We start from the raw sequence: 13989 nt of genomic DNA, 5'->3' as shown, positions 1-13989 counted from the left end.
GCAAAAGTTTGACTGGTGGTGAATGCGGCCAAGACAAAGTAGGGGAACTGGGTGTAAAATGCGCCGTTGGGATAAAACGCGCCACCTTTGTTTTGAACGAACGACGTGCTTTGGGACGCTGTTTTTTATCCGAGATAATAGAAAATGTGTTGAAATGCTTCTCTATATCTATTTTTAAGTGTTTTCCTAGCAAAAATCGTGAAAAACTTCTTTGATATTTTCGTTGTAATTTTGTGTAATATTTTAGGTCATTTTTCAGGTCGATAAACAACAAAACTATTGAAACTGTCGCCGAGAACCGATTTGTGCACTTTCATAGTTTGTATTCCATGCGAAAAAAGTGTTGAGCTGTAGTTACGTGCCAATTTGAACCTTACAAATGCACATTTTTCGAACCAGCATGTATACTATAATCGAACAATAACATTTGATAAAACGCCCTTATGTATGCAATGTATTTGCAAGCATGATTGCGCATGCGCACGTGCGTACGGCTAACGCCGAGCTCTGGTGGCGCGTTTTACCCCGCAAAAAATAAAAATGCAGATAAGCAAGCATTTTATAAAAATTGATTCATTAGCTCCAGAAAAAAAGAAAATGGACGGCTGATTCTACAATTTGATAGAAAACATGTTTGTCTATGGGATAATGATTAAAAAAGAGCTTATAAAAATGTTCTTCATAGCTAAAAACGCCTTCTTCCTTAGAGGGCGCGTTTTACCCCAGTTACCCTACATGCTAGCTGGTGGGGCCTACTGTGGCCTCCACAAGGAGCTGCGGGCAAAATGATTCATATACACACCAAATGTACCATGTACAAAACGCTAATAAGGCCGGTAGTCCACTATGGGCATGAGATGTGGACGCTGCTCGAGGAGGACTTGCAAGCACTTGGAGTCTTCGAACGTCGGGTGCTTAGAACGATCTTTGATCAATCATGTTCATGGTCATCAATTAGAAAATAAGATAACAATAAAAAGAATCGGCATCGTCCGGCAAATCATAATTTGTGTTTTTCACCTTTGTATAATTAAAGAGACAATTATCGCTGACAAATGATAACTTTTGACTCAGATCGAAATTTGGAATCAGTTCAAAAAGGGCTTCAATAAATCCTCCAGGAAAACCTCCAGAGATTCCTTCAAGAATTACTGTCGGCATATATCCAGAGACTCTTTCAGAGATTTCTCAAGGAGTTATTTCGAAGATCCCTCCGGGTATTTTACGATAAATTCCTCCAAGATAGCCGCAACCGTTAACCCTACAGCGATTTCTCCAGGGATTCCACAAGGTTTGTTTTTCGCTACCACATTTTCTAGGCCATTTCTGATAGGGCTCCTGAAATAGCTTTAGCTTTTCGTTCAAGATTTTTGGCAGCAGTTCCTCCAGCAATGCCTCCAAGGATAATTCCAGGAATTTTTGTAGGGATATTTCTACAGGGTTTCTTTGAACAATTTCATCAGGAATTTCTGAATGAGTTATCCTCCTTAGATTCCTCCTATAAAATCTTTACAGGGATTTCTCCAGGAATTTCTCCAGAGATTCCTCAGGGAACTTCATTAGGAAATACTGTAGAGATTGCTTTATGGACTCTTCCAGAGATTCGTCCAAAGACTCTTCAAGTGATTGATTCTGATAATCCACCAAAGTTCTTCTAGAGACTCCTTTAAGGATTCCTACAGGGGATCTCTCACGGCCCCCAGGCCCACACATTTTAGGGGCCCCCACAAATTTCGACAAACATATTTATAGTTAAACTTTTACGAAAAATTAGAATCAATGTAATAGTACACACTTTTTGGAATCGCATTGTGTGATTTGAAAGATTGAGGTATTTCCATAAATCCGGAAAAATTGCAGAATTTATGCAAATCAACTCAAATAAAATTACTAAAACAAAAAAAAAATGAGCCAGCCTCGGGCTTTTAATCTCTTAAGTAGAGATATCTATCTATCTATCAACTAAAACAAACTATTAGAACATTAATATTGTTAACTAGTGGTCCCGGCAAACTTCGTCTTGCCATCAAGTAGGCTGTTGAAAACCGCTACGAATCGTCCCATACAAAATGACAGTTCCGTTCACTCTCGTTTTTCCGGCTTTCCCGGTGAATATCCTGGAACTTTTATACACTCAAACACGTCGGAACCCTTGACGAACAAAATGGAGAAAGAATTATCCAAATCCGCTGACCCGTTCGTAAGCCATTTCGTGACATACAAACACCATTCCATTTTTATTTATATAGATTTCACGAGAAACACGAAGAATAAGAAAGATTTAAAAACGATTTGAATATACAAGTAGAGTGTCATCCTTTTGCTTCAACTCTTATTGATCTTCTAACGTGATTTTCTCAACTGTAACTAAAGCTTTCTCAACGAAGTTTTAGGTTCGAATGCAATTTATATATGTCTCTGAAGATCAAGTAACAGTACTGAATTGTTTAAATATTTATTTTGAAATGACTCTATCGGTCACACTGCAAAGCTGGTAGTGGTTAAGTGTCTTTGATATTTGAACTTCAGAAAAAAAGAACAAAGAGAGACCAGATAGGAATCAAAAAGATACCGAAAATGAACCAAACAGAAAACAGAAATACGAAACGTATCCTTAGAGGAACCAGAAGGTGAGAGTTTGATTCTTCATCATAGGAGCAGGCCAGACATTTCTCTTTTTTTTGTAATTCCATGTGACATTACGACTGTATTACTGTATGTGTTTCTTCATGATTTTCTTTATGAATTACGTGAGAATTTATGTTGATATTCTTCTTAAAATTATTCTTTTTCCTAAAGATTTATAGATTACTCAGAAGATTTCGTCAAGAGTTCTCCTGTTCGGCAGAATTTCCCTAAGGAATTCCTTCAATTGTTTTGTGTCGGATATCTCAAGAGTGTAAACTGGATTTTTTAGGTACTTTTCAAGGAAGTCCTAAGTTCTACAGGATTAAATCCGGCGATTCTTCCATCGATATTGTCCTCAGTATATCCCCCAAGATTAACGTTAAAAATATCTTAAAACAAACTTTGTAAGATGTCCTAGAGTAACAACTGGAGAATTCTGTTGAATACCAGGAGGAACTATACTTTATGGAAATAAAAATCAAGTAATCCCCGAGGAAATTACTGGAGGTAGTGCTCAAGGGTTTTCTGGAGAAAATTCTGGAGAGACAGAGAATTGTCTTAAATTCTCTTAATTCTTAAAAAAAAGTCACTGGCAGAATTTTTGAGAGAATTTGTTGAACATGAGAATATTTATAAAGATCCCTGTATGAGTCCCTGAAAGTATTCTAGATGAAATCTCTGGACAAATCACTAGGAGATTTCTTTTTTTCTTGAGATATGCGAGAACATGCTGAACAGCCACATTGTAGTATTTGGATTTTTCTCTGGAGCCTGTAGAATTCGGGATTCACTGCAATCAGAATAAGGAACAATGAAACTTTAAATGCCATTTTGATAAAGTAGATACCTCAGAGAGATTCCATTAAAATAGAGACTTTTTAGAGACTTGCATTAAAATAAACATCAAGTCTCTAGAAAAAGAGCTGCGACCAGTCCTACACAAATTTCTTCAACTCGAAACTGTTAAATAAATCTGTATGTTCAACAACTTGAATATTAAAACATATAATAAACATAAGGTGAATTAAGATACCAAATACCATGAAATTAATTTAATTAGAGAAACTTAAAAGTAGATGGAGTATCGTGTACCTTTTAATTCCACTCCGGAATTAAAAGGTACACGGTACTCCATCTACTTTTAAGTTTCTCTATTTGAGATTCTGCTCAGAGGATTCGAACATTCATTAAAGAGTTAATTTAATTGTTGAAAACTTATCACCAAAAAGTATTGAATTTAATCTTTAAATATATTAAATCTACAAAGATATAAAAAATATTAAAGAAAGCATTGGTAAAATTGATTTACATTTTAAATCGGTTTAAGTTCTGGGGATTTAAAGTATTTGTTGAACGTTGTAAAATAGTTTGACTTCTGATGACGAAAGTTGACAAAGGATACTAAAAAACATCTAGTCTATTCTAAAGTATCAAAATGTTTTTCTGGAAAAAGGGCCCCCACAATACAATGGCCACCGGGCTCCCACATTTGTAAATCCGGCCCTGGGATCTCTACAGGATTTTTTGCAGAATTGTCTTCAGGACTTAGGTTACACTACGACAATTTCTTAAAGGATTACTTTTGATATTTCTACAATCTCCTGAAATTCCTCAGGTTGCTCTCTCAAGATTCATCTTCGAGTTATTCCTTAAATTTCCTCCAGGGATCGCTCCGTGAATTCTATCAGGAATTCTTTCTGAGATTCCACCCGAAATTCATCTAGAGATTTTACTACGAATAACTTCATGAACCCCTATAAGGATTCCCCAAGAGCTTCCTTTAAAAAACTTCTCAGGGATACGTCCAGAAAAATAGCTCATTCTGGGTCTCTTAAAATTGCTGCGGGGATTCCTACTAGAATTCCTCCAGAAATTCTTACAGGGATTTACCCATGAACTCCTCCAGGGATTTCATCATATTGAATAAGAATTCCTTCAGATTTTCCTTCGCGAATTATCTTTATAAATTCCTCCGGAACTTCTTATCTGAAGTTTTTTTTTAGAAATCCCTGGATAAGTTCCTGGAGCAATCCATGGAGGGATCCCGGTTGAATTTCTGGAACAATTGCTAGTGGAATCCCTAGAGAAAACCCACGGTTCAGACTATTCCAGAGTTTGGAATTTGATCCGAATCAGTCGATCGAACCATGTTAAGAGAGTGTAAGAGTTCGTGAACCATAACAGTTCGTGACACATCTCAATTGGAGAGCCCTATGCACTCTCTCGTTTTGTACGTGGCGAGGGAGAATTCAAGAGCAGCAACTCTCGCAGACTACAACGGTATCGTGCCATTCTGGTGCTCTATTCAACAATTTCTGCTCTGTTCAACAATTTCGTTTTTTTATAAGTTTTTCTGATCGGTTATTTTTTTTTCTTCAATTGGTTTTAAATGAATAAATCGATATTACATGATTTTTTGTGTTTTCTTTCAAAAAGTTTACTTTCCTTTTTCATTTGGATATTTAAAATTTTGATTCAGAAACTAATAGTGGGAACTTCAAAAGCTGTTTGTGTGTACACATTGCTGCATTCTCAAGTTGTCATCTCTCGATAAAACATGATGATCAACCCAGAGACCTCTAATTACAATTGGGACCACGGATGTCAAAGACCCGCTCTCTCCTACAGTGTAACAATGAGACTGCCGTTTCTGTCGTCAGCACTTTTTTGTATGTGTGTCCTATTTAGGACATTGCCCCCCTTAAAAACCTTCATCCAACTTTTCACAAAGCGAACTTTCTGGGAAACTGAACAAACGGTGTTTTCTTCTCTAATTTGCTTTTGTGACTTGTGGGTGCAATGGTTAGTTCCTGTTGCTGCCGTAGGTCGCCGTGCGATGGCAAGGGCGAGTGCTTATCATCTTGCATCCATCTCTACTCATAACAGCTATGGCCAGGCCACATACCAACTCACACACAATGATTGCAACCAACTGGGGTACTGCAGAGGAACAAAAAGTCCACTCCGTTGTTAAGAGGAAAATGCGAGGAGGATGTGTAAGTGACGGTTACACAAAAAACACGGTAGTACTACATGATAATTACGGAAGAACGGCTCAACTACTGGAGGGCACACGTCTTGGAGGTCACACGGTTTGATATTTGAATGACGCGCGTCCAATTTGTAGATGTGTTACCCATCCTTCACTCTGTCCGTCGACGACGCAATTTTCCCAGAGAGCAGTACACTGAAGCTTCGATTTGCGAAATGAAACGAGGGTTCGAAAATTGAATCAGTTCATAAAACGAAAGAGTTTAGGTTGTAAAATGAGGTTTTGCCTTTGTAAGTCTGTTTAATACAAAAAAACACCACTAGCACATGATGGTTATGATACACTGTAAAATTCTTCAAGTTTTTGTAGGCTTGTACTGAATGTATCACACCTAAATTTAATTCGAACGAAGACTCCGTCAAACGAGGTTTCAGTGTAAAATAGAAGCTTGAATACTAGTGGTTATGCCGAGATACTTACGCTGACCAGTCTTCGCTTCGGTTTGATGAGCGGCCGGTTCTGGCCGTTCATCTTGTAGTAGAGTCCGCAGGCGTTGCACAGGTAATGGCCGGTACCGTCCCGTCGCCAGAGGGGCGTCGATGTCGCACCGCAGTTGACGCACTCTCGGCCCTCTGCTGATGCGAAATGACCGGCAAAGAAAGAAAGAAAACAAGCGGAGAAATCGAAAATTAGAACTCGGTGCGTTGTCGTCGTCGGATTCAATTTGCTTTCAGGATTCGGTAACAAATTCGTGTTTTTGACGTTGGATAACGTCTTACGGCAACATACTGGGGTACAATTTCGAAAAACGAAAAATCGCTCGCGTCACGAAAAGTGGTTAGATTTTAACTGTTAATAACTTACTAAAGCCCGGATAGATTATCAAGATTCTTGCACCAATCGATTGGAAATGTTTCTACGAATCTACTCCAATATTGAAAACTATTGATTTTCATGACTAAACTATTGAAAAATTAGGAAATATCGAGGTATGTCTTATTTTGCATAGAAAAGCACAATTTTTCTTGCTGTTATAAGGTTTTGACGTTTTGAAGTTTACGTACACGCCGACACACGTGTCAAATATGCAAATTGAAATTGAAACTACGAAAAGAAACCACGTGCTCCGATGGGGATCGAACATTTCTTCTTTTGACGTTGGATAACGTCTTACGGCAACATACTGGGGTACAATTTCGAAAAACGAAAAATCGCTCGCGTCACGAAAAGTGGTTAGATTTTGACTATTAATAACTCACTAACGCTCGTATAGATTTTCAAGATTCTTGCACCAATCGATTGGAAATCTTTCTACGAATTTACTCTATTAATGAAAACTATTGATTTTCATGACTTAACTATTGAAAAAATGGTAAATATCGAGGCATGTCTTATTTTTCATAGAAGAGCACATTTTTCTTGCTGTTATAAGGTTTTGACGTTTTGAAGTTTACATGTACCGTAATTTCGGATGAAATTGATAATTTTTCATGGTTTTTCTTGTCTGTTTTTAATAATGTTGAACACGCCAAACAACTGAATGCAGTAAAACAAGTACGACGGTCAGCCTCTTTGGCTTTATGTGCCAAAATTATCTAACAAATGTGTTTTTAGAGCTAAAAATCATCCTTTAAATAAAAATCAGGGAATCCCATTTCGGGGTGAAATTGATCACTTGCCTATGCGATTATTGTTATTTTTTAAAACGGCTCTACATAATGAATATGAGCTCCCTGAATCCGAATATGTTTGCTAAATTCCTAATAATGAAATATTTAAACAAATAATAAATAGTTATTTTCAAGAATTGCGATGAAAACGCCTAAATGTAGGCAATTTCCTAAGGAAATCCCTGGTATGTAAAATGTTGTTGTTTGAGAGGGACTTAAACCCGAAGGTCATTCGTCCCTCGGTATGTAAAAGAAATTTAATTATTTCAACCGTATGAGGTAATTGGTACGACTTTAGAAGATGAATTCGAGCTCGGGGATATATTTTAAGCATCCTTACAAACTTTACTTACTTTGAATAATGCCTTTGTAATCGTCGCTACCTTCATGTAAATGCACACAGAGAAGACTGCAAATATGCTACCGCCGCCCGACCCGATGAACGACGGGAACCTAGGTACCGTAATTTCGGGTGAAATTGATCATTTTCCACGGTTTTCCATATGTGGTTTCTATAAATTGGCAAGATTATAGCCAAACGACTGAATACAGGAAAACAAGTACGACGGTGAAGTCCATTGGCTCATGTGCCAAAGTTTTCTAACAAATGTGATTTTAGTGCTAAAAAACATGTTTAAAATTAAAAAAAAACCCAAGAAATCTTATTCCGGAGTGAAATTGATCTTTTGTCAATTCCACTAATGTTTGTTTTGAAAATAATTCTACATAACTTATTTGGGATCCCTGAATCCGATTATGCTTGCCAAATTCTAAACAACACTATATTTACTGAAATAATCAATAATTGGATTTAAAGAAAACCTCTGAAAACGCCTAAATGTACGGAATTTTCTAATATTTAACAGAAATTCAATTATTTATACAAAATTAGCAAACTGGTACGAATTTTGATTATGCAATCTGTATTGGGGATAAACTTTAAGCATCCTCACAAGCTTTCAGGCTGATACATGTCCAAATCCTTGTTTAGAATCAAAAGTTTATGGATGTCTGCCAATACCACACCGAACATAGTTCTGAAATTTTATAATATTTTTTATAGAAAAGATCATTCTGTAACACAAAAAACTTCACAGTACACAATTTGACAATAATTGAGACAAATAACGTTCATTTACCATAGGTTACATTGATATTGGTGCTCTATAAGTCAGAAAAAAAAACGTGTTACATGGTGATCAATTTCACCCGAATTTACGGTACCTACTACTTTATTTGCCAATCATCTCCGTTGAAAACTATTCAAGCAAAATTATAATTGATAAATAAATAAATTTATTGATCAAATAATAGCAATAGATGATATGTCTCTGGTTGTAACTCTTTTACGTCGAATGCATTGTTGTGACCCAGCATGATGCTGACACGCTTGGCGTGGATCGCGCACAGGCTGGTATTCTCAAACAAACCGATCAGTTAGGCCAATAGAAATATTAGTAGTAGAACGCTAATGGCGGTGTTCCCACAAAACTGAATTAGTTTATTATCACTTTAAACTGTATCTTTTCATTGTTTGGTCGACGCTATGTTGTAGTGGATGATTTTAAAATTTATTTGATACTTTGAGGACCGGTACTCAAGCCGTCAGCGCGTGGCAAACTAGATGTTGGTAACACGAACAGCAACGACATTAGCATTCTTACTTAGGTTAATGCGTCTACTGTTAGGCCACTCGCTTCCTGCAGGACCATGACGGTCGAGCTCTGAAATCGTAGATTTGCCTCTACATTTCCCCTGATACCACGACGAAGCAGAAGTTCTTCATGGTGCGGAACTTCTTTGAGTATCAAAAGGAGATCATGCCAATTATCGTGACTGGAAACTTTAACATCGATTTGAGCAAAGAGGGAACATGGAGCTCGCGGACTTCATGGAGAAGTACCATGCCCACACAGTTACGGATCACCCACAGTGACGGATCACTTTGGCGTTCAACATCGAATAACTTGCCCAAAACATAAACGTTTACGTAAAACATATTTTTCCCATGTTATACTATTTGTCTTCTACCATTTGTAATGTTAAGTACAACATTCAACCGCTAAATAACGGTGTATTTGACAAATGATTAGTTGGTACCACATAGCTATCACTATATGGTCGTTTTCTGTAAGAAGTGCCGTCAGCATTCATAAGCTCCCACAGGTGGTAAACGTCAAATGTTATAGCATAAAACATGCTTGTTCGCTTCGATTCAGTATGAATTCATCATTGGAAAACATTTTTCTTGATTGTTCATTCTAAATACCAAATATTAGCACTTCTAACTAGTGATCCATAATATGGACCAGGAAATGATTGTTTACCACGGTTATGGATCACATCCAAAGAATGTAGATTTCTGCCATTTTAAGCATTGGATTCGACATTTTTAGATGCATTGAGTTGAAAACCTCTTCATTTTGCGCACTGATCCGTAATATGTCACAATTTGATCCATAATATGAAAATTGATCCATAATATGGTTTTCAGGAACCGATACAATTTTTAATTTTTATGCAATCCTATGTAAATATTACACTCAAAACAGTTTACTATACGAAGATCCAATTTGAAACGATTCAATTCGTACTTTTAAATTACAATTACCGTAAAACGGGGTAACTTTGATAATGCGGGTAACTTTGATAGTGCGTAACCCATCGCATACAAAATGAAATTTCATAATTTCTTGTAATCAGTTAAGCAAAACGAATGCAAAACTAAAGAATATTAGTATGACACTTCATGTAAGAGTGGTTTTCATTGAAATCAAGAACATTTTAGGCTTTTTATACGAATTTAAAAAATTTACACAATTTTAGCATTTTCAAAACGCTTACAAACAATCTGTTCTGCGATCACTATTTGATGTAGTTTTGAATAGTTGGCCACTTACCTTTGATAGCCTAGTTATCATAGAACTTGAATATGGTTTCAAATCTCTTAGCGAAAAGCATATTCACAAACTGGGACCATTTTTGTAATCTAAGTCAGAAATTTCCATATAACGTTAAACGCCTAGAGGTATGCAATGCCCTACAAATGTTCGTTATTCATCCAATTTTGTTCGAATCATACTCCATTATCAAAGTTACCCCAAAACAGAAAACCAAGTTTCGATTATATGAAAAATTATATATCCATTCAAAATGAATATTTTGCCAATTTATCGACTGTAATCGATAGCTAGGATGCCAGTACTTGTTTTAAAAATATAAATTGTAAATCTTTGAAACAGCATGCAAAAATATTCAAGTTTTCTTCGAAAAAACTATCAAAGTTACCCCGTTTTACGGTATATGTTTTCCATGTCGTTTTATTGGATTTTATAGGTTGGACTCCACACTATTTGATCCATAACTGTGGGGTCATGGTACCTCAACCCCAAATTGGCTTCGGAACCTACTGAAGCAACCAATCTAGGTAGATCATGCGTGAACCTAACGTTCGACCGGAGTAGAGTTACCGCTCATGCTTTTTCTTCCATTGACCGATTCTATCGGTGTTGAACCGAACCAACCAAATAAAAATACACAAAATTTCCATAATAGGTCAGAATTGACATACAACAAATAGTATGAAAATTGATTGGATTTTAGAAATAGTAGAAATCTTTCATAAATTCGTGACGGTCTCTAGCCAGGAAATAGAAGAAGCTAACGTTATCCAACGTCAACTTGGCGGTTGTATCTCGGAAACAACCTCTTACTTTTATTCGACTGACTTGCTCTAGCATTCGAGAACATGGAAACCACACCGCGCATAGGTTATGTTGGAATTTAATTGTTTCTTTGTTTCGGTTTGTTGAACTGGTGTTGCTTTCCAGAAGCTCACTTGCTGCGATGCGACATGACTCAACTTGGGCAGAGGCGACACAAGAAGGTGGTTGCATATTTTTCCCGTTTTCGGTCTTGGTGCCAAGAGCCCAAGCCAAGACAGTGATGGATTAGAGTGGAAGAAGCTAGCTCGTGTGTGATGTTCTGTTATAACTAGATTGACTAATTACGGGGCCAGCTTTGGGCAATATTCAATTAAACAAAGATTGATGGGCAACGAGACCGGCACGGAAGATGGGTTCTCAAGGGAAGTTGTTTACGAGCAAAGTGTGTTTAGAATATCATTTCAATAAAGAGCAAGTTCAGATTCTAATTTAATTTTCTGACAAGAAGCACTATGTGTTACCCGATGCATTTGATGAATCTATGATTAATTAAGATACAATGATTGATAATGAACATGGTGCTTTGTTTCGGAAGAGAATCAAGCTTTGTTTGTTTCGAATGATGAAACTTTACAAAGATACTTGAACAATTGATGTAGGCTGACCATACGTACCGTATTTAACGGGACAGTACCGTTTTCATTTCCTCGACGGACTGTCCCGTCGTTTTATGGAAAATGCTCAAATTGTCCCGTATTTGAGGAAATGGAGAATTGGCACATAATTTACAACAACAGTAAAAAATAAAAATAACAACATAACAAACAACTTTTAGCAATATTTCTGAGTTTATTGTCTTACTCATCTAATTTCCAAGCAATTATTAGTTTCTCAAACAGAGTTAAACTTGATCCGTACATGCTTCTGCTTAACTTTTTGCGTTTCTTTACTCATATTTATGCCAAATTTTGGTGGATTTCCAAAATACGGATCTTCATAAGATAATTATTCATATAATACCTACAATGAAAAAGAACAACTAAGTGTTTACTTCTGATACGCAATTGATTAGATTAACTGTTTAAAAAGTGGATATTTCAATAAAGTAATTAAATATTAGAAAAAATTACGTTAGAATTGAAAAATTGAAAAGAGTAACGATTTTTTTGTAAGGAATTCTTAGAAAACGCTGCTTTTCGGAAATCAAAGAATGAGCTTGGGATGTAGCTTGGGATGTAGCTTGGGATTGCATAATCTGGTTCTGCTACTTTTCCTCGAATGGCGGTTTCCCGAATGTCGTTCTCTCAATGCCTGTTCTCAGAAAGCTTATTCCCCGAAAACCCCGTTCCCCGCATAGCTCAGTTCTCCGAAAAGTTATAATTGTCATAACCTTTTGCATTTCACGGTGGTGAACAATATGTATTTTTGGCAATATGTATTTTGACGAGAATGATCAAATATCTCCTTCTTTGGTAGCTTATCGATCTTTCTAATTCAACACTATCTTACTACCCGAGCAGAAGCAAAGTTCTGACCATTAAATCGAGATATTGAATTGATTGACATATGAGATAAAGATCTGTAGATTATATCAAACTTATATTTCTGGAACTTCTGAGCCATAGCTAAATTTGATGTTGGAAGATCTAAGGAATAGCTTGCTGATATTGGTGAGATCTTATTAAAGCTAAATATGATATGCTAATAATATTCCAGGAGTAAATTTTAGATGTTATTTACGGATCTTTTATCTCTTATTCCTTTCAAGTTAGTATCACTTTTGTATGTGCATATCAAAATTTGCTATTACTTTGCTTTTTTCGCCTACTCGGGTAGAGACTATTATTGCACTTTTTTAGCTGCATTGCTTTACAAGGGAACGGGTCATTTGGGGAACTGGAAATCGGGGAAAAGTAGCACAAACGCATAATTTATGTCTTTCAAAATTGTCCCGTTTTTGTTTTTTATTTGTCCCGTTTTTATCTCATTGGCTTATGGTCAGCCTAAATTGATGAATCATCTTATAAACAACATTGAAGGATCGTCTTCTATATTATCGCTTCTTAAGGTGACGATGAATCGAAGCCAAACCTAAAATTTTCAAGAGCACAAATCTTGAGAACCAACCATCAGTTTAAGCTTAAAACTTAATCGATTGGACACATGCTGGTGGTGACCAATTGATTAATTTTTCAGATTAAACGGATGTTTCGTTCTTCAGATTTGTGCTCTTGAAAATTATAGGTATGGCTTCGTTGCATCTTCACCTTAATAGCATATACTTTCATATAGATAATGACACTTTATATCTTCTGATTTGTATCTGATATGCTGTCAAGCTTTGGGCTTTCAGTAGGCGTGGTAGGAGGTTTGGATCTCCACTAGAATAGATGCAGAAAGTAAATCAAAACTTATTGGGAGTGTGAAGAATCATTGAAATAAGGCAATAACAGAACAAAAGAAAAAATATTTAACATGAGTAATAAACTCCACAACTATCAGTTTCATGTGTACTCTACAAATACATATTTTAATTGCAAAATGATTAATGTTTTTCGATATTTTTGCTCCATTTTTCCACAAATTCTCGAAAAACTCTTCTATTTTCAAAAGCTTAGTCGATCTGAGAATAATACGATTTGAAGATCCTGAGATAATACGAAATTCTTTAGGGGACCGACGCATACCGTGCTGCATCAATACCCGGACGCCTAAGGTGATACAGATATTCAAATGCCTGTATGCTATTTTATAACTTATTACTATGAAATGATAACTGTTAGGCTGGAACTTGCTGCTGGACATAAAATTTACAATGAATTTCATGAAAATATAGTGAAAATTATGATAATTCTGCACCATGTTTTTTTTAACAAATCTGGACACTTGGATCAAAATCCGGAAATTGGTACATCAACTTCCGGACATTTAAATCACCACAGCTGTATTTCACATTTACCAGAAAAAATCAAACATACCCCATATAATTATGGGGAATGATGCGCACTTTATATTATTTTTTTAAGGGTTGTCA

The 13989-nt window shown here is 36.3% G+C and overlaps 1 protein-coding gene across 1 annotated transcript in view; it reads right to left on the bottom strand.

Annotated features, from left to right (window-relative positions):
• Positions 1 to 13989, bottom strand: part of LOC5567502 (GATA-binding factor C) — a 678672-nt gene that overhangs the window by 193877 nt on the left and 470806 nt on the right. The window contains exon 4 of the mRNA XM_021837727.1: positions 6101 to 6252. Coding sequence (XP_021693419.1) covers positions 6101 to 6252 — 152 coding nt within the window. The remainder of the gene's footprint in view (positions 1 to 6100; positions 6253 to 13989) is intronic.

The sequence above is a fragment of the Aedes aegypti genome, chromosome 1 (assembly GCF_002204515.2).
Source record: "Aedes aegypti strain LVP_AGWG chromosome 1, AaegL5.0 Primary Assembly, whole genome shotgun sequence".
NCBI lineage: Eukaryota > Metazoa > Arthropoda > Insecta > Diptera > Culicidae > Aedes > Aedes aegypti.
Note: the sequence above shows the minus strand (reverse complement) of the source record. Positions and strands in the feature narration are given on the sequence as shown.